General features: G+C 39.3%; 2 protein-coding genes across 4 annotated transcripts in view; one reads left to right on the top strand and one right to left on the bottom strand.

Annotated features, from left to right (window-relative positions):
- tmem163a (transmembrane protein 163a) overlaps window positions 1-8,487 on the bottom strand; it is a 75,093-nt gene extending 66,606 nt beyond the window's left edge. Inside the window, exon 1 of the mRNA XM_066686871.1 lies at window positions 8,158-8,487. Coding sequence (XP_066542968.1) covers window positions 8,158-8,329 — 172 coding nt within the window. The 5' untranslated portion in view covers window positions 8,330-8,487. The remainder of the gene's footprint in view (window positions 1-8,157) is intronic.
- A 1,684-nt stretch (window positions 8,488-10,171) lies between these two features.
- On the top strand, window positions 10,172-20,964 carry acmsd (aminocarboxymuconate semialdehyde decarboxylase). 3 transcript variants are annotated; one of them, XM_066641229.1, is made up of 10 exons: window positions 10,172-10,319; window positions 11,430-11,474; window positions 14,926-15,022; window positions 15,508-15,557; window positions 16,095-16,331; window positions 16,930-17,023; window positions 19,172-19,267; window positions 19,664-19,836; window positions 20,631-20,729; window positions 20,834-20,964. In XM_066641229.1, exons 1-10 carry the CDS (start codon window positions 10,263-10,265, stop codon window positions 20,894-20,896), a joined length of 1,011 nt encoding a protein of 336 aa, XP_066497326.1. In that variant the 5' UTR covers window positions 10,172-10,262; the 3' UTR covers window positions 20,897-20,964. The 3 variants fall into 3 exon arrangements, with proteins under 3 accessions (XP_066497326.1, XP_066497329.1, XP_066497327.1); XM_066641232.1 differs by lacking the exons at window positions 10,172-10,319; window positions 11,430-11,474 and adding an exon at window positions 12,371-12,548; XM_066641230.1 differs by lacking the exons at window positions 10,172-10,319; window positions 11,430-11,474 and adding an exon at window positions 12,969-13,201.
- Window positions 20,965-21,355: the final 391 nt, after the last annotated feature.

Below are 21,355 nucleotides of genomic sequence, written 5' to 3'. Positions count from 1 at the left end.
CTGTCACTCTAGAAGCCACTCCAATGGCAGAATGGGGACAGACTCAAATATTTTAGGTTGATAAGACTCTGATGTCACACTGCCTATGAAATCGTATTATTGTTATACGTTGAGCTGCTAGGGAGCAATCAGCAATGAAAGAAGTTTGGTTGGAATTCCATGCTGATTAAACAATTCCTAACACACCACACAGCCAGTAATGCTGACATAAATCAGAGTAGAGCTGCTGCTGTCCTGATATCTAAAAATGGTGCAGACATGCCTCAAAATAGCATCTATCATTTTATAATTGGCAGCATGCTTGCACAACTACAACAACAAAACTCAAGTTTGGCTGGGGACTCTGCCAAGCATACACATTGCGAGTAAAATAAAATGTTGGTGACTTAAAAAACATAATATTTTTACCTTAAAATTACAACTTCAAAGGCAGATGTTCCTCTGACTTGTAATAAGGAAAATAATGCCTCTGCCATTGCCACTCCAAGATCAGCACTTCAGAAACTACACTATGTAATTAGGATAGGAAGAACCCACCCCCCCACACACACACAGATTTCAGTAAAAATGCACAGAAATACACTAGGGGGAGCTCCAGAAAGCCCACAAAAACCATGTCTTAAATATGTCTGTTCCAATGCTGGAACACTCCACGATTTGTGGAAATTGTCTAACTGTGATTTTTCTGAAACATATTACAATTGTCTATGTCTTGTTCCATAACCAAGAAATCTACTACAATAATCTACTAAATGTTGAGTGCCAGACTGTCATTTAGTTGTTGTAGTTACAGTGTGTACACAGCACACTGATTGGCTGTCTCTCACTGATCTAACTCTGTACTCCTTAAGCTTAAAGTCCCTATTATAAACAAATTAAGACATTGTTTTTGGTAATATGTGCTCACATTAGAACTGCAGTTCTTATTTCTTTCAAATTGCAATTCTAGTATTAAAGCAATTAACACAATGTTGTCTTCAATACATATAGAGTACCTCTACTTCTTTGAATACCTCCCTTGATTTTATTTAACACTGGCTATAAAGTACTATCAATATAAAACTGTTCTAAGCAATGTTTTAGGCTTAATAAAGTAATATGACTTACAGCAAAAGAAACCAGCCAGGATTATTCAAGATAGTACACACTGAGTCTCTGAGATGCTTCCTTAGATGCGTCCAAGTCTGAGATTTGTGAGCATGTATAGTATCTTACAATGTGCTGTAAAGACACTTGAGGATTACAAGTAGCACTTTTTGTCCAGCAACGTGAAGCTAGCAATGATGCCTTAATGCAGAACAGTCAGCTCTGTGTTTCCCAACATTGGGACTATTAGAGGGGGGTGTGATCCAGCTGGTTGTTGAACAATGTAACCAGTGCTCCTCTAAGTCCACTAGAACCTGTTGACTAGACACTGTCCATTGTCCATGACAAGTTGGGATAATCTTATCTTTGTTCATGCTTTAGTTTTCTCCTCCACTGGCGTACCAAAGTGATCTGCTTCTTGTAGCAGTCACATGCTAATGGGGTTAGAAATCCACCAGTCTGAGCAAGAATTGGACTAATGCCCACCTCCCACCAATACCATACCCCATATCACATGATCCAGCTCTTCAAATAGTACTAATACACATGTGCACCTATACCCAGTCAAACATCATGCCAAATAATTATCACGTGTTGCTTAACCCACACACCCAAGCAACACTGCAGTCAAGCGTGCTAAATGGATTTCTACTTCAAAACATAACCCCCAACAGAGAACTATTACATTTTAGAAACGTCCCTGTTCGAAATTTGGATTTACTTGGCTCTTAGCCAAGTCTAAATTTGCCAGTCACTACCCCTTCCCCCAGGTCTGCATGTTAGGTCAAGTGGAAGTTGAACGCATCCACATGACTTCTTCAACATTTTCCCACGCCTGAAAAGAGAACAGTCAAAAAATAAATAAATAAATAAATAAAACTAGTCAATTCTTATCGATAATGACCACCAGCAGCTTTTTTAATTGGATTACCAGTGTTCTTTTTTGTTTATTTACTTTTCTCAGAAAATGTTTCTTAACAGCACTACCTTATTTTTTTAGACCCATAGTAGTTTTATTTATCTTTATTTTTTTTGGGGGGTGGGGGTTCACAGTGAAAGGACAGAAACTAACACGTGGATTATTTCTTATCTGAAGCAAGAGTGGAGCTTGACTCTTCTATCTCTCATACATGAAAGCTATAATTCTATGCTCTATCCAATATTTAATATGTTTAAATATTACTTACTGTTTTCCACTGGCTTTTCTGATTTTTTTTTTTTTTGAAAGAAAGAAAGTAATCTGTTGCATTCCAATCAAAATCAGACAAGATTCTGTCTACTCTCAGCTGATTCTCTAAACCAGGTTATGAAACTTTTTAGACCAAGTACCACCCAATATCAAACCAAAACCTCCAAGTACTACCTATGATTTTTACCACAGAAACATGTGCAGCCCTGGTTCTTCCTCTGTTCCAGGGGCATAAGGCAAAATCTTGCTTGAATTTTTGCATGTTTTTGTTGCTTTTTATTTACTTAAAACTTGCATGCTTAACACAAAATTACCTAAAATAATTACTAAAAATTATAGCGAGAATACAAATAACTATAGGCCTAAACTGAATGTTTTAAACACAATTATACATTTATTAGAACATAAATTTATGGACAATAAGTGTTTTGAAAGAAATAAAAACGAGAACATGTCATTTTAATATCAGTTATGTGCTTTTTAGGCTACAGGTGACAACAGCACAGCGTTTGGGGCAGGTGCTCACAGCGGATCTCTGCCCTTGTAGTAGTAGGAGTAGGAGGGACGGTGCTGTGTTAAACCTTGTTTTAGGGCTGTAATGATGCGAAGAACGACTACGTTTTCCTTCAACCGGGAGTTTTCTTCTATTTTGTCTTCACGTGTACAGAATTCTCGCTTAGTTTTTCTCTATTTTTGCCTCTGGACTTCTGGGCTTTGGAGTATTTATCTGGCTTGATCTCGACTTGTTTTTCCTCGTTTTTGCTTTGTCCTTTTTATAATAAAATCCAAATTGCTCACGTCTGTCTCTAACCTTGGCCTACGTCCATTAAGCAACTGAATCTGGGAATTCGGAAATTTGAATCTGGAAATTTTTAACAAAGTCTTGTTACTAGGTACAGATACTCTGATACATTCACTCAGAAATGCTGCTATTAATCTTGATAATTCAACAGTAAAACACAATGCCATCATTAAAAACTTAGGGGTAGCCTTTGATTCGACTCTCACATTTGATACCCACATGTCCAATACAGTCAAAACCGCCTTCTTCCACCTACGCAATATTGCCAAAATTCTGCATATTTTATCATTAAAAGATGCAGAGAAACTAGTGCATGCTTTTATAACTTCACGTCTAGACTACTGCAATGCGCTCCTGGCAGGGAGCTCGTGCAAAGCGTTACACAAGCTTAAGTTAGTTCAAAATGCAGCAGCCAGGGTGCTCACTAGAGCTAGAAAATTCGACCATATGACCCCAGTTCTACCTGTAAAATTTTGCATTGACTATAAAATACTCCTCTTAGCTTATAAATCTCTAAATGGTTTAGGCCCGCAGTATCTTACTGAACTTCTCATACCTTATCGCCCGTCACGGACACTTCGTTCACAGGATGCCCATCTACTCTTTGTTCCTCGAAAAGAAAAACAGTAAGAAAAACACTGCAGGAGGAAGAGCCTTTTCTCACAAAGCTCCTCAACTCTGGAATAGCCTTCCGGTTACTGTTCGGGGCTCAGACACACTCTCAATCTTTAAATCTAGATTAAAAACCATCCATCCATCCATTATCTGTAACGCTTATCCAATTTAGGGTCGCGGGGAGTCCAGAGCCTACCTGGAATCATTGGGCGCAAGGCGGGAATACACCCTGGAGGGGACGCCAGTCCTTCACAGGGCAACACAGACACACACACATTCACTCACACACTCACACCTACGGACACTTTCGAGTCGCCAATCCACCTGCAACGTGTGTTTTTGGACTGTGGGAGGAAACCGGAGCACCCGGAGGAAACCCACGCGGACACGGGGAGAACACACCAACTCCTCACAGACAGTCACCCGGAGCGGGAATCGAGCCCACAACCTCCAGGCCCCTGGAGCTGTGTGACTGCGACACTACCTGCTGCAGATTAAAAACCTACCTTTTCAAACAAGCTTTTGGTTAATCATTCACTTTCAGGTTACTCCTTCTCTATTGGTGTTTGGGCTGGTTTTCATATTTTCACTGTTCTGTATTAACACTGTCATATCACCATAGCTACAGCATTTTTAGTTAGCTTTCTAGTAACCGCCAACACACTGTCTGTCGCTGGGTTCTCTTGCCTGACCCGTGGAAGCTTTTTTCGCAGGACAATTTTGCCCGTTCTTTACCATGACCCTACTAACCTCTATTTTTATTTGTTCCCTTTGTCTGGTTTTCTTTCTCCCGTCTCTCTCGTGCTTTGAGATGTTCCTGCTGCTCTCCAGGTGTTGCCCTGATCCAGCCCCTGTGTGTCCTGTACAAGATCCTGGCCTTGTCTCATCTACACTATCATGCTTGGCCATGCTGTTTTATCTCAGATTAACTCTGCACCTAATTTTAACTCTCACAGAATCCCTGATCACCTCCTCCTTCATCAGACTCATACATCACTAATATCATCATCCTCATTTTCTTTTCCGCTTCTCCATCATCACTAAAATACTACATTTATATTACTATAACCCCTTCATCTGTCATCATTTCACTTTTACTTCTGTTCTCTGTTGTGTCTCAGGTGTCGCCCCGAGGAGGATGGGTTCCCCGAATGAGTCTTGGTTCCTTCCAAGTTTTCTTCCTCGTGTGCTGAGGGAGTTTTTCCTTGCCACTGTTGCCCATGGCTTGCTCATAGGAGGCTTGGACCTGGATCTTTGTAAAGCTGCTTTGTGACGACTTTTTGTTGTGAAAAGCGCTATATGAATAAAATTTGATTGATTGATTGATTTCTTTACACGGATTTCTCAAAACACTGGGGGATCTCATTCCCTCCCTAGAAACTTTAGATATTCAGTTATGAATAAATTCCTTAATTAAGTAGTAAATATTTTGAGGTCATTTTGCAAACCACCTCTTGCTGCTTTACGTACCATTAGTGGTAGGGATACCACAGTTAGAGAACCACTGCTCTAAACACAATGCACCTGCTGCATTCATTTACAGAAAGATGAAATTTGCTAAAGCAGCGAGTCCGAATTCACTGCCCCAGACTGTCATCCATTGTAAGATACGTTGACATTACCCACTGAAATTCATTTGAAAAAGTACAACTGGATGCAATGGGCGGCACAGTGGCACAGCAGGTAGTGTCACAGTCAAACAGCTCCAGGAGTCTTTGAGGGATTTGGTGTGTTCTCCCCGTGTCCACGTGGGTTTCCTCTGGGTGCTCCGGTTTCCTCCCACAATCCAAAAACACACGTTGGTAGGTGGACTGGCGACTCAAAAAAGTGTAAGTTTGAGTGTGTGAATGAATGCGTGTGTCGGCCTGTGAAGGACTGACGCCCCCTCCAAGGTGTGTTGCTGCCTTGCGCCCAATGATTCCAGGTAGGCTCCAGACCCACCACAACCCTGAACTGGATAAGCGGTTACAGACAATGAATGAACTGGATGCACAACATATACCAGTCTTTTAACAAATCAAATCTGGTGGAAAGCTAATTCCCCAAGTCTTTTAAATTCGCTCTCATTGAAATCAGCCACAGGCCTGGAAGTCATGTTTACAGCCCTGCCTGGGCACCAGCAGCAAATTAAAAACCCTTATAAATTATTCAACGGCACAAATTGATCGCGTGGTGTGATTTCAGGTGCCATGCAGCAAGGCAGATCCAGAGATCATGTGGTGGAGAGATACTAAAGCAGGCTTTGGGGTGATGATGAGTTGGTGAGTTGAGGTGTTGATCTGCTATCAAGACTTTTCCACTTCCATCGTCAGAAGCATGTGATATCATCATTAACTTTAAGATACAACAAAATCTGAAATTGATTTAGAACAGAATATAAATATATGTATGTATGTATAATATATAATATATATAATTCCACTGCTATATTAATATGGCAGTGTTTAAAGACTCGCATAGGAATTACTACTGTGATTCTGGGTAAGGACTCAAAACCCCTAAAATCCATCTAAACTTAGATTATTGTGATTCTTCTGTCATCCTTAGCCTCGTAGAAATTCATCAGCAAATGATGGTATAAGAATGAGCCTGATTCCCTTCAGTCTTGGCCCTCATCATCTGCAAGCTACGCACAGGAATATGCAATGTCTGCGCAGAGATTTTAGTACTCTGCAGTCATTTATGGAGATTGGCTGCTGTGGTGTTGACTAAACTCCTGCTGTGCTGTTCTCATCTTGCTCTCAATTACAAGCCTGCCTCAGACTGCCCTGCGCATTAATGAGGAACGAGTGCCATTAAGGTCAGCTATGGGAGCAAATCCCTGAGAAGACTCTCATAGGTATATTGCATAAGGCACTCATAGCCTGGGCAAACCAAATAACTATAGGCCAGATAAGAGGAATGTTTACAGGGCCTTGAGTTATTTATGTGTACCTGCAATAGCATGTACATTACATTATCATTAGGTAAATTTAATTATGTTAGCAGCCATATACTACCATCCAAATATGAAAGAAAGCTGTTTTAAATGGCAGTGAAATTTGAACTGAATTCACTGTTTACACAGTGGTGGTAGCTGGAGGCTACCATGATATACAGTATACACTACGATTCCTCTTAGCAATGCATGATTTATATAATAGACACATCCAGCCACTAGGGGTAGGCCTATGCTTTGATATTTCCAACATACACTAACATTTATCAATCTCTGCCTGAATAAATACCATAAAGTTAGATCCATGAATATATCTGCATTAATAAAGGTCAGATGGTGTTTTCCATATCAAACTGTTAAAATGTAATTAATTTTTGGGGTATTTTTAACCTCTGTTAACTGAATGCCATGCACTGTGTTTTTTCTACTGAAAATTAGAAAGTATACAAATGTTACAGACAAAACACTGATATGTATTTTAACACAGAATTACTGTATATTTGGCTGGATTTAATATAATCCCTTGCAACACCACCGAGCTATGGCCTTAAGGTTATAAAAGCGAACTTGAGACCGAAGGGTCACCAGCTCAATTCCCATGACTGACAGGAAAACATTCATCCAAGGCTGAAGTGAATGTGTATTCACTACCACGGATGGGCTAAATGTAGAGAAGCAATTTCCCTAAGGATATTAATTCAGGCGATTCTTCTTCTTCATCCACCTGCACCAAAGCCCCGCCTTGCAAAAGAATGGGATTCATTCATTGATTTTGTGATGTCAGATCCCTTAGCTGTCAGAATCTTCTAATTTGAGACATATTTGAGGAACACTGCAGTCTCAGAGCAGAAATTCTCTGACATGGGACCAAGTGCTTATTTTGCTGAAGGTACATCTTCAAGCGAATAATGATGACACTGACGTGTTAAACATAAACACTTGGAGGGGGGGGGGGTTAATACAAATTATTTGGCAATAATATTCTCTGTGTGGCCATTATCCAGTAATGTTGTGTGGTTGGGTGGCTGGGTCTGATACACAACGTGCTTTATAAATATTTGTGTATGTGTCGTCGTAAAGTTGTTTAAATCTTAGTTTTATGCTTTAACAAGAAAATAACATGAGGGGAAATGCTAATGTAATTAGAAGCCTGGATCACAACATGGATTGAACAGAAGTTCGATTATTGAATCGATTCTTCTGGAGGGGCGGTTTTAATGAATAACACTTTCAGTTTTAATAGGTTTACAACAACGTCTGTACTATTTTGCATATGTGACATTTAATGTTTTCTTACATTTTTAATTAGAAACTAATTAGAAAAATGAATCATTACATACCGAAAAGAAGTCTGATTCAGTACTAACGGTTTTTTTTGGGATGAATCGATACATTTATGATTCATTGGCGAATTTCGTCTAACGGAAACTTGAGGGGCTCCTGGGTTCTCTAGTTATAACTTTAACGGGATTGTTTGCAAATAAACAATAAAAAAACAACACCATGACCATGATTTGCTGTCGTTACCTTGTCCCTCGACGCTGTCTGTGAATTTCAACTCATGGTCCGTCTCCTCGGCATGGTGCTCGGTGAGTGGCGCTGGCTCCGGAGCCGCGGCGCAGCCGCCGTTCCTCAGCGCCGAAGAGGGCTCCACCACCGCTGGCTCAGGCACCGGGGAAGACGACGAGAGTTCCGTCATGCTTCTTAAGTAGGGTTTCCAGTTGTTTTGATGCTTTAGAATAGCAACTTTAGAGCCTAAGAGAAGGCGCCATGCAGCCGGAGAGATGCGCCGATAAAACGCAATGTGTGTCCCGGCATCAGCCGCGGAGCCTCCCCTTTTACCACACACACACACACACACGCTCTCTCTCTCTCTCTCTCTCTCTCTCTCTCACCATAACACACAAACACAAACACTGGCTCGTATTCCTGTCGTTCTAAGGTATTACTCTTAGAAAACCACTAAAATTACATACGTTACTTCAAAAAAATAAGGTGTAAACAATATCTCTCCTTCCGATTTGATAAGAGATTGTTCACTGTGGAGAAACCCACTTATCTCTTTACTATTGTGGTGATAGGAACCAGACGTCACATTATCTACAGCACATCCAACATGGCCAGAGCACATACACATGCCTTCAGGGCTGTGACGGTGATAATGGTATAAAATAAGTACTTTACAACATATATATCTTTTAATTTAGGAAAGAAAACTGTATTTATGCCAATTTTATTTTACCCAAAATTGGCAGTTTGGGGATGAAATTGTTCCTAATCGTCTCTAAGCAACTGTCCCAAACATACAAACACCACAAATCACATTAAAGACCTCTTCCAGTGTTCAGGGGTTATTTCTAAACTTCCTAATATATCCATATGTTTTTGTTTGCTAGAAGATGTATCATGATCAAAATAAGTAGCCTGTGAATGTTGTGGCTGAGCATTTAAAATTCAAAATGCAATGTTTCCAAAATAGTCTGCATGAATCAGGCTCTGTGTGTGTGTGTTTGTGTTCACATGCCTATGCAGCCGGATGTTCAGCTCCACTGTCTGATTAGGAATTTAATTGAATCATTCTCATCCCTAGTGTGTGAATTATTCCGATACGGGGTTTCTGGCAGCGTTTGGAAGGAAACAGTGCTCAGCCATGTTCAGTACTCTGTACTATTCTAAAACACTCTGGAGCAGCTGCAAACAAGCTTTAGGTCACAAAGTCCAATGCCATGTATCAACCAGTGGCGTATTGGTCTGTGTTCTCTGGACTCCTTCCTTTAAATGAACACTACATAACATTTTACCTTAAAATTACAGGTTCAAAATCATTGTGATGCTCCTCTGACCTGTATTAGGAAGAATAGCGTCTTAGGCACTGCTACTCTGGGCTCAGCACTCAGTAGGAAACCACCGACCCTCCCCATTGATTTCAGTGCTGTAAAAATCAATTTCACTAGGGGGAGCCCTAAGAGCAGAAAGCCCAAGCATAGTGTTCCTTTAAGATCAGTGAGAGTGGTGTTTGTTATTCAGCCTTCATCCAACATCAGTACCTGACCACACACACGTGGGTGACCTCCATGGTTTTTGTGGCTGAATGGCGTCAAATCCTGACAGAAACTACCATGAACTTGACCAGGAGGAAAAGGTTACCGAAGATGAAGATAAAGAGGAAGATATTTTGAATAAATGGCACTGTATTACGTTCCTTGACCAGTAGGGGGCTATGTTTAAAAATAGCCAGTTGTACCATCCATGCTGGGAAATTTTCATTTTCCATTTTCAAATAAGCAAAGTTAAGTAAGTTTTTAACAAAATATTTTAAAGGCAACTGTCTATGACATTACAAAACACTTTTAACCAGAACAAATATAAATATCTGCAAAGTGCTGTATGTACTTCTCTGCTACTGGTCAATATATCTCAACATCAGCAGGAATGGAAAACAGGCTGAATCTGATTGGTCGGTAAACCACTGGCAGAAAAAAATGGGTTGGGAGTGTTTACTCTGAACTGAAGCTAAGCTAAACTACAAGTGTAAGCGTGTGTGTGTGTGTGTGTACAGAAGCAAAGGTTGGTGGTGAACCATTAAGCAGGCCGAAACTGTAGCTTTACACACACCAGGATAAGCGTGTAAGATGAAGATTGATATTCATAATCACATTTTACCCAAGGAATGGCCCAATCTGAAAGAGGTAGGCATTAGCAAATACAGTAGTGAGGTGTTATATAAATTATATTAAATTTAAGTGCATTGTAAACCGTATATATTCAAATGTCATGCTTTTTTAAATATAGTCATAGCAGCTCAGGATGATTCAGCCAAATTTTTGTTGTTCTCTAACAGTAAGCAAGCCTTGAGCCTTCATTTGCATTTGCAATTTCATGCTTTTATTTTGTAGAACATAAAAATGGCTTGTACTGGAAAGCACTAATGATAAGTTTAACTGAAATTAAAGTTTTTGTTGAAAGATACTTAGCTCTTCACAGTGTCAATGCTATATTTTCATGTATTTGACTAAAATGGTGTGACTAATGTAACTCAAAGAACCAAATATTTATGTAAGACACTGTTTTAAAACCACAGCTCTTGTCAAATATTAATCAGGACCTTTAGCCTCCCTTGCTTGTCTATATGGGTCAGCACAGTAACCTTACTGTAGTAATTTATTCTGTCAGTCCATATTTAAAAAAAATAGTGTACTAATTGTATAAGTGTTTTGTTTTCTAAGTGAAAACAAATTGAAAATGTGACATTCAGTGAAATTTAGACCCCATGTTCAATTCACCCATGCCAGTGAACCCACACACACTAGTGACTAGAGGCATTTCAGCCACAAATATTGAGGGAGGAAAAAATGAAATGAATGTGGGAAAAGAAAAGAAAGTATCTTCACACATAATCATTATTGCTGTTGCTTCCTGAGATTGAACCAGCAACCTCTTAGTTCCAGTCTCAGTGAACTGCAAGTTAAAGGAACACTACATAATATTTTTACCTTAAAATTACAGGTTAAAAATTACTGCAATGCTTTACTGGCCTGTAACAGGGAGAGAGCCTCTGTCATTGCTACTCTAGGCTCAGCACTGCAGAAACTCCACTATGTAACATTTGGAGGAAGGTACGAAACCATCCCCCTCCCTGCCCCTTGCCAGTGACTACAGTACAGTGATATAAAAGTAAATGACACTAGGGAGAGCCCCAGAAGCAAAATAATAATAATAATTTTATTGGTCCATTCTTCAGGAACAGTTCATACAATACATTGCAAACTTTAATTACCTCTTTATATTTTCTGCTCTAGAGGTATGGATATGATGGATTTGTTCAGCTGCAACACCACTGTAAAGTAAGTTAATATAGCAAATAATATTTTCACATTATTGTATTAATATAATATTAAAAATTTAACCAAAGTATTTAGTAGGCCTGCCACTGCAGTAGTGGATGAATTTATACCCTGGGCAACCCACAACCAAAGTTACTTTCCAACACATTCATCATAACTGAGGTGTTTTTTCGGGCTGAAGAGAAATGTTGGAGTTCTGCAGATAAATGTGTGTTATTATTTCAGCTAATCCAAGCTCAGTGTGAGACCCATGTGAGATTTCTGGGGTCTTTGTCTCAGGAGGAATATCTGCTGAGCAGCTTAAGCCTTTTGTTTTTATCTCATACTGTTGTTGTTTATGAGAAACTACATAGTTTTACACACTTAAATCAGCTTTATCTGCAACATATTGAAATGAAATAGTCTAATAGTCAGGATGAAGAATGTATGGTCAGTATGGGGGTATGGTGTTGGATGGAGAGTGTGTTGGCTCTGGGATCTGTTCTTCTTCCTGGGAGCCTGCTGACCACTATGAAGAGTGAGTGGGCAGCACAGGAAGAGCAGAATTTGATTGAGGCCAGCTGGGCTACTGTTCAGGATTTTAGGCCAGATGATGGTTTAAGATGTTGGAGGATTGGTGCTTTGTTTTAAGATGATCAAACCAAATTTCTAGACATTTTCTACTAGACCTTTTAATGGTAGCTTAGCAACAACAGTTCAAACAATGACCAGCCATGTTAGATTTCATTAAAAATCTAGTGGAAAAGTAAGCCATGTTTCATATTGAAAGCTTTAGGTTTGCATTTAAGATATGAGGCTAATGCAGCTAGCCGTTAGCATTGTACAGACTGCAAGCTAAAGTCATCCCACACTTAATTTGTCTCAGCAGTGTCCCCAGAATCCCATGACTTTAGGCACGTGGTCATAGAGAACCCAGGTCACTGACACTGTCTGACTGGGGACCCCTGAACAGACTATCAATAGTTCCTCCATTTACAAACTTTGTAAATAGCAAGGTTTTGGAGGTACCTGAAAGTAATTTTTACATTTCTGAGCCCTGTACTGGATATTTAAGACACCTTTATGTTTTTTGAGGTAAGGAACACTTTCCTGTGTTTAATATGAATAGCTAATTGGAAATTACAGCTCTGGAAATATAGGGATGTTCCTAGCTGTTTATACAATGCCAATAAAAGTTTCTAGTGCTAAGGCTTATTTGCTGCTGTCATTCATCTGAAAGTTGCTGTCAGAAAGTAACGTATGAAAAACTGGCACAGAAAGGTATACTTTCTGCCATTTGGGTTTTTATTATTGAGTGACAGTGAATCATCAATCATCAGCAGCATCAGGAAGGAGAGCCAGAGTGGAGAAGAGAGAAGCAGCAAGCAAAAGGGAGACAGACTGGAGCCAAGTTACAGCAGATTAAAAAAAAAAAAACACTTTCTGTAAAGGCTTGATTTTTCATGCACTAACCAAGAAAGAGAGAGAAAAATGTGTGTGTATGTGTGTGAGAAAGAGAGTGAAATACACAGAGATTTGAGAAAGCAGCACGTTCCACCTGTGCCCTGCTGTGTGAACAGCCGCAGAGCTCACCACATGGTTGAAAGTCACAGAACATGAACACACACAGCTTTACCTTTACTTGGCCAGGGTGTCGATTTCCATAATGTTTTTAACAAACCCTTGCCAACTTCATCTCACCACTCGGAAGTACCTTACAGGATTTTCCAATGGAGCGCATTAACCAGGTTAGCCTCAGTGTTTCAAACAGTACACTGCTGCTTTGCCCAATTTATAGTACAAGTATTTTGTGAATAGCTACTTTGTGTAACTGGGGGTTGTTGTATAGGCACTAGTTGTGAAGCAATTGCAACCTTAAATGTAAAGTTAACACCTTACTGCACCCTCATACCAGTTCTAATGCCCATTATGGAAAAAGTAAAGGTAATTTCGGCATCTTTTTTTCTAGTTATATATAAAACACTTTGTATATTTTAACAGTGAAATATTGTTTGAGAGTAGATGGTGATGTAAGTTGTGTACTTACTGTATTAATTTATATTTAATTTTGTATTTACTACTGTGGGGGACAATCTACATTTTTCACTCATCTTACACTTGTGTTATGTGATGTGAAAATAAACCTGTTTTGATTTGTCCAGAGTATAACGATTGTAATGTTGCTGAAATATTACGCCTTAGTGTGGAATTGCTGTTGCTTATTAAGAGCTGTGTCCGCCATTTTCTTTTCTGGTTTTAAAAGGGAAAGGTGATGAGGTCACGCCCCTCGCTGCCGTCGTATGCTTAGCTGAACCTATGTGTGCTTTTAGGTCCTTTACACCTTTATTTGCTGCACAAATAATGGGAATTTCTTTTTGTAATTCATCCGAGAGCATACATTTACCGTTTCGGCATAGCTGCTCGAGATGAGGGTGGGTACATGAGCTTTGCCTGACGTAAACAAGGACTACTGACGTGCAGACTGACCAATTAAATGTTTACAGAGAAGGTTATTGACCAATAACGGTAGCGCTACAGTCAGACCGTCCAATCAGAAGATTTTAGGCTACTTCACCACGCCCCCTTCTCACTCAAGGGAACCAAACGGAGTAGGGGAGGGCGGGACTAGTTTATTAAAGAAACGCTTCTCGAAGTTCTATGTAAGCTCTAGAGAATCAAAATCCCGGACATTTTTTTTAAGTCTAAAAAAGAGGACATGTCCGGGTAAAAGAGGACGTCTGGTCACCCTAGTTAAATGCCATAAATTCAAATGTGGTGCAGCAGGTCACACACACACACAGCTCCAGGGTCCTAGGGTACTGGGTTCTCACCTCAGGTCACTGTCTGTGAGGATTTTTTTGTGTGTTCTCCCTGTGTCTGTGTGGGTTTATTCTGGGCGGCAAAACAAAAACACATGTTTGTATTTGGATCTACTGTGCCCACAACTGTGAGTGTGTGGTGCACTGACCGGTACCTCGTCCGGGGTTGTTTTTCCCACCATGACCCTGATTAAGATGAAGTCTCAGCTGCCCTCTGGTGGATATCATTGGAAAGTGCATATATGTATTTTATTTATTTGGTGCTTTGCCTGATTGGAAATCAAAGGTAATACTCAGTCTAGAGATGAATGATTATGGGAAAATCAAGGTTTTTTTTTCATTTTTGAAAGTCTTGCAACTATAATTTAAACTGCACTACATTTTCTATAAATGATGTTGCATTTTTTTGTATGAATACCACAACACGTGTTTGGTTGCCTCTGATTGGCCTAACTCGTCTACAGGCAGTTCACAAGTGCCATTGTTATTGGGTAAAATCTTCAAATGTATAATTTATTAAGAAAAAAATAATTTGCTATTGCAATTTGAGTATTGCAACGTAGCAGTTTTTGACTGTGGTATAAAACCTAATTCTGTCAGCCCTAGCCTTCATTTAGTCTTGAAACCTGAATGTTTAAATGTATTGACTTTAGGGAGAGGCAAAAATGATGAAGGATGGAAAAGTATTCCGTGTGATACAGGAAAACTGCTGGGATGCTGAGGCCCGGATTCGGGACATGGATAAGCATGGTAAAGCCTTTTTTATTACTATTATATTACACTTCTAATATGTATATGGAGGCCTCAAACTGAAGGCTGGGTATCTTGTTTCTAAGGTTTGTATCTCATTAAATACCATAAAAGTTATATGTAATATTTTTCAAACCTCCTATTATATTCTGATCCCATTCAATGTTTATAATTTAAAATTTGGCTTAATATTTAATGACTGTTCCAAATGGGGAAAAAAAAGCATAAACATGAAATTAACATGATGAAATATTTTCAGTGTCGTATGCACATTTACTGTACATTCAGTGCCCATTGGTGTTCTTTGGGGTCAGCTTGACCCCAGGCTGATTTTACAATCTTCAAACACTACTTTCCCTCTGTTTTAGGGCCCAGTTTTAATTCAGATTATTTATATGTTTGGTTCCAACTCATGTCAAGGAAAGCACTTTAAACATTTAGAAGCAATCCAAATGAATGTTTTATTTATTAAATCATTTTTTCAGGTGTAACTCTACAAGCTCTTTCTACAGTTCCTGTTATGTTCAGCTACTGGGTAAGCAGTTTTCTTTACACTGTTTGAAGATACGACAGGTCAGAATTATATGAAGAATAAAGAGACGACTATTACATTAACTCACGTTAGGACAGTTTTTCCTCTTCTCTTATGTAAAGTTACAATTTTGGATATACAAGTTGGAGTTGTGGGTTCGAGTCCCACTCCAGGTGACTGTCTGTGAGGAGTTTCAACCATGTGGTGTGAAGTGTGTTCTCCCCGTGTCCGTATGGGTTTCCTCCCACAGTCCAAAAACACACGTTGGTAGGTGGATTGGTGACTCAAAAGTGTCCGTAGGTGTGAGTGTGTGAGTGAATATGTAAGTGTGTGTCACCCTGCGAAGAACTGGTGCCCCCTCCAGGGTGTGTTCCCACCTTGCACCCAGTGATTCTGGGTAGGCTCCGGACCCACCACGACCCTGAACAGGATAAGCAGTTTCACACAATGAATGAATGAATGAATGAAAACTTGGTGGAGCCACAAAAGACCAAACTAAATCAGACTGGAGATTAACAGCATCTATTCATTCTCCATAAGGCCAAGCCTCAGGACACTCTGGACCTGTGTGGGATTCTAAATGATGACCTGGCAGCTACTGTCCGGCGTTATCCAAAGCGATTTGTTGGATTGGGGACGCTGCCCATGCAGGCACCCAAGCTGGCTGTGGAGGAAATGAGGCGCTGCGTGAAGGAACTGCAGTTCCCAGGCATTCAGATCGGATCACACATCAACAGCTGGGACCTCAATGCTCCTGAGCTTTACCCTGTATATGCTGTGAGTTCAGACCTCCATTACAGGGTGTATGGCAAAACCAAGCCCCTGAGTATGTATGATATCTGTTATATACACTGATTAGAATGACCTCTTTGTTTTTGCACTGTTTTTGTCTATTTGATCAGCTACACTGACCATACAGGAGCACTTTGTAGTTCTACAGTTACAACTACAGACCTTTTTTCAGTCCAGCGTCACTGTAGCGCTGAGAATGATTCACCATTCAAATAATACTCTGTGGTGTTCCTATGAGGGTGCTGACCTTTTAAAGACAGGGCAAACCAGACTTTAAAGTCAATGGTGTTAACAACGTATGCACTGCAACAGATGCAACACAGTCTGTAAGCGTAGAGCATGCATCCGTATGTTCAGTGTGGAGCTTATCAAATGGACAGTGAGTGTAGAGAGAGGAGGACTTTTTAACGTTTTGGCTGAATTGTGAATATAAAATATATATTGGAACAATATATTTACAATATATATTTAAAAGTCATGACTCATAATTGCAATATATCATCACTGTCCAAAGATAAACATGTATCTTCCCATTTTCACACAGTGTAAAGGACAATAATGGAGATGCTTGATTTGTTTACAGGCTGCTGAGGAGCTGAACTGTGCGATTTTTGTTCATCCGTGGGACATGCAGACAGATGGGAGAATGGCCAAATACTGGTTACCGTGGCTAGTTGGTGAGTAAGAGACAGCGTTCCAGCATGCAAGTCACATATTACAAGTCAAGAGGGTCAGCTTTCCAATCTCCTTCATTGTAACTTATTCCATTTAAACTACATCCTTTAGATTCAAGCCACACACCAGCGATGGAAGAGAAATCAAGATGGTTTCCTTTCTTTTATTCTTTTCAGTCCAGGATTAGGTTCAGAATTCCAAGATAAAATGTACCTTCTGAATCACCATAGTTTATATGAGATGTACATGATCATAATCAGGCAAGTGCACAGACATTTTAGGGGCCAAAAATAAGGGGAAACCCATTGCCAAAATTATGAATAAAATTTAAAACATATATTATTCTTGTTAACACAATCAATACACATCTAATTAAAAAAATATTATCAAATAAATGAAAGACAGGCAAAAACAAGGCCATATTGTGCACACTTCTTAATAACCAAACAATATATTAAATAATCATCAAAAAATATCACTTTACAGTGAGAGCTACTTGACATTCTCCTACAAAATGTTTGTGGTCATGCTTTTTTTTCTTCAGGCTTTCACATCAAAATAAGTAAGATTTTAAATGAAACATAACTGAAAGTGAACTTGTCTAATTTGTAAAACAGTAAAACTGTCTTTAAATAGGGTGACCAGATCTAAGAAGGTGAAAAAGAGGACACGTTTCGGGAACGTTACCTGCCGTCGTATGCTTAGCTGAACCCATGTGTGCTTTTAGGTCCTTTACACCTTTATTTGCTACACAAGACATGGGAATTTCTTTTTTAATTAATCCGAGAATTTACATTTACGTTTCGGCATAGCTGCTCGAGATGAGGGTGGGTACATGAGCTTTGCCTGACGTAAACAAGGACTACTGACGTGCAGACTGACCAATTAAATGTTTACAGAGAAGGTTGTCGACCAATAACGGTAGCGCTACAGTCAGACCGTCCAATCAGAAGATTTTAAGCTACTTCACCACGCCCCCTTCTCACTCAAGCGAACCAATCGGAGTAGGGGAGGGCGGGACTAGTTTATGAACGAAACGCTTCTCGAAATTCTATGTAAGCTCTAGAAAAACAAAATCCCGGACGTTTGTGAAATTCCGCCCGGACCCTTTTTTAAGTCTAAAAAAGAGGACATGTCCGGGTAAAAGAGGACATCTGTTCACCCTTCTTTAAATCCTGTCTTTCTCTCTGCTGCAGTTTGTCCCCCTCCTCCTTCACTAAACATGACAAAAAGTGTGACGCCTTTTTTTTTTTAAAAGGAAACTTCGGGCCAGTAGCCACATAATATATTCAGCGGCACTGTAATGTTAAATGTTGTGGGTAATTTTGCACCAAACAGCGTCCAGGATTGCACAAACACTGCCATTACCTGTCTGTCTGATGCTGAGGGTCAGAGGAGAATTGTGTAGCAGTGGTTTGGCCTGGCGCTCAGTGCTAACCGGAGGAGGGAGGGGCAAGATAGAAGCTTGTGCACGCCGCAGATCAGATCAGGGCAGAATTCTCACAAGAACTCAAATAAATGACTGTCAGATATCAAAACACTTTTGGAGGGAATTGATGACAGATAGAGTAATTTTCATTTTTAAATATTGATATATGAAGAATAAAAATTTGGCTCCACCAGAAAGGGTACTTTTCTCATCCAGGGCAAATTTGGGCAGGTGCTGGAGTACCACTAGGGGTCTAGCTGTGCATGTGCCTGATCATTATGTATATGTTACAGCCTCCTGTGTCTCAAACAAAAGTGTAAAACTGTGTGATAGATACACATATTTTTATGTGTTTGTAAAATATCTAATCTTTTAAAATCCATTTCAGAGTCGCTGTGATATTTTATATTGCTGAACCTTTTTAGCAAGACGTGTGCACATACAATGCTCTGCTTTATGAAACATAAAAAGCTTTTTGAGTGATAATATGCCCCTGCTGGGGACTTTTCCAATTGCTAAACATGAGTAAGTAAGTCATTGTTATAAGTCATTTCAATGAAGGGTTTTGTCTCACAGACTGTGACCTCTGTCAAAATTTGTTGAATGTATACCATTATTAATATTAATGTCATAAGTGACACACTTGCAAATCCATTACAGTACTTACAGTTGTAACTTCCTTGTTTTTGTATGACATTACAGCACTCTTTCTTGCCTTTAGGTATGCCTTCAGAAACAACAATGGCAATATGTTCTATGATATTTGGGGGTGTTTTTGAGAGGTTCCCTAAGCTAAAGGTGTGCTTTGCTCATGGAGGTAGGTTATGAAACTCACTGAAGATTTCTAGCTTCTCTCAATCAGATAAATTAAGCCTATCATGTCTGTCCAGTAGGAGAAGAGCTAAATGGACATTTCTTCTCGATGTTATGAGTAGCTCCCCTAGCTCAAGGGAGGCTTGATCTTAAAGTTACGAATCTGAACTTTTTATTGCAATTAAATAGAGAAACACAAAGTAAATGATGGAGGCCCCGCTGGAAGTCTGGAGATTTTAAGAAAACAATAAATAATAAAAAATAACACCACCAACGTAACATTGGACAGGCTTTACTTTGGCTTTAAGTGATGCATTTGAGAAATGCCATGCCTTTGCTGATGAATATTTTTATTTATAAAGAAATACATATCTAACAATATCACATCATTTTCTTCAAGGTGGGGCTTTTCCCTATACTGTTGGGCGAATTGAGCATGGCTTCAATGTGCGTCCAGACCTGTGCGCTACAGAAAATAAGATAAATCCACGTAAATACTTAGGATCCTTTTACACAGATTCTCTGGTCCATGATCCCCTCGCACTTCAGTTACTCATTGATGTAATAGGGAAGGTAAGATATGATCTTTTCTTTTTTACCTTGGTGCATTGATTAGATTTTTTTTTAATCTAAATTACACAGATCCTGCTGATAGAGTGGATTTGAAGTTTTGTGAGTAAATTTTTGAGCTGAAGTGTTGTTTAAGTTTTTTTTAGGTTTAAGGAAATACTTTTTAAGCATTTGCTTGTTCCTTTGTTTGTGTCACATTCAAATGCTCAAATGCTTCTGCTCAGTAAAATCCCTAATATTGTAATGTTTGAATCCCGCAATAAATTGTTTTCCTATTTGAGTATTGGATAACAGTTTGTGGACTGACCTTCTTGTATTGTCTCAACAATCTATATCGCTTTGGTCAGCTCCACATTTTCCTATACAAGGACTATGTAGTTCTAAAATTACAGACTGTAGTCCATCTGTACTCGGACTTTGCAATTACAAAGTGGACCAGGAATGTAGGTGTGTCTAATAGAGTGGACAGTGAGTGGGCACAATGTTCAGAAACTCAAGCAGCACTGCTTTGTCTGATCCACTCATACAAGCTAACTGCAGCGCTAAGAATGGGTTATCACAAAAATCATACTTGATAACGTAGTGTGGGTCCTGATGACTGAAAAATAAGGGAAAGGGGTTAACATTATGCAGAGCAGAATATTTATAAACATTTTGGTCCAATAGACAGCTTAAGAAATATAATCTAATGAATATGAACTTCTCTGTTCTTAGCTTGTACATGTATTAATGGTTTTAAAGAACAATTAATAGGCTATCTATAATTACCCCATGCACTATACTCTCTTCAACAACAGGATAAGGTAATGTTAGGAACGGATTATCCATTCCCTCTTGGTGAACTGGAGCCAGGAACACTGATAGAATCAATGAGTGGATTTGACAGCATGCTAAAGGTGGGAAACATATTGTTAAAACCCTTACTGACCAGTCTTTTATATCAGATATTGATATTTAGAAATATATGTAACCTGTTTTTTTTTATTATTTTTTTATGTAGGATAAACTCCTGGCAGGGAACGCACTTGAATTTTTAGGTCTTCAGAGAGAGCAGTATGAGTGAAGAATTCTGCTGCCCGTTGGGTGAAAATCTGATCAAACAGGACATAAATATGGAGGAAAACTGTTGCTGTCATATTGAAATAATGTGATAATTAAATCAGTTGTTGAAACATTCAAACATGTGTTATATGATTTGTTTATTCCCTCAGATTTATTCATTTTCATCTGCTCAGTAGCCTTTAGTGAGTGCCTGTTTGTTTCACTTTATTTAATGTTGAAATTTGAGGTTAAAATGTCTTTAGAACTTTCATCCGAGAGCATATATTTACACTAGCAGTCAAAACAAATGCCCTCCAAATTATTTTGTTTTTCAAATTTTACTATCCACGTGGGTTTCCTCAGGGTGCTTTGGTTTCCCTCGTGTGCGCAGGTTTCCTCCCACGGTCCAAAAACACATGTAGGCAGGTGGATTGGCGACTCAAAAGTGTCAATAAATGTGAGTGTGTATCGCCCTGTGAAA

The sequence above is a fragment of the Hoplias malabaricus genome, chromosome 12, assembly GCF_029633855.1.
Source record: "Hoplias malabaricus isolate fHopMal1 chromosome 12, fHopMal1.hap1, whole genome shotgun sequence".
NCBI classification, from domain to species: Eukaryota; Metazoa; Chordata; class Actinopteri; order Characiformes; family Erythrinidae; genus Hoplias; species Hoplias malabaricus.
The sequence above is the reverse complement of the archived record's forward strand: the minus strand, read 5'-3'. Positions and strand labels throughout refer to the sequence as shown.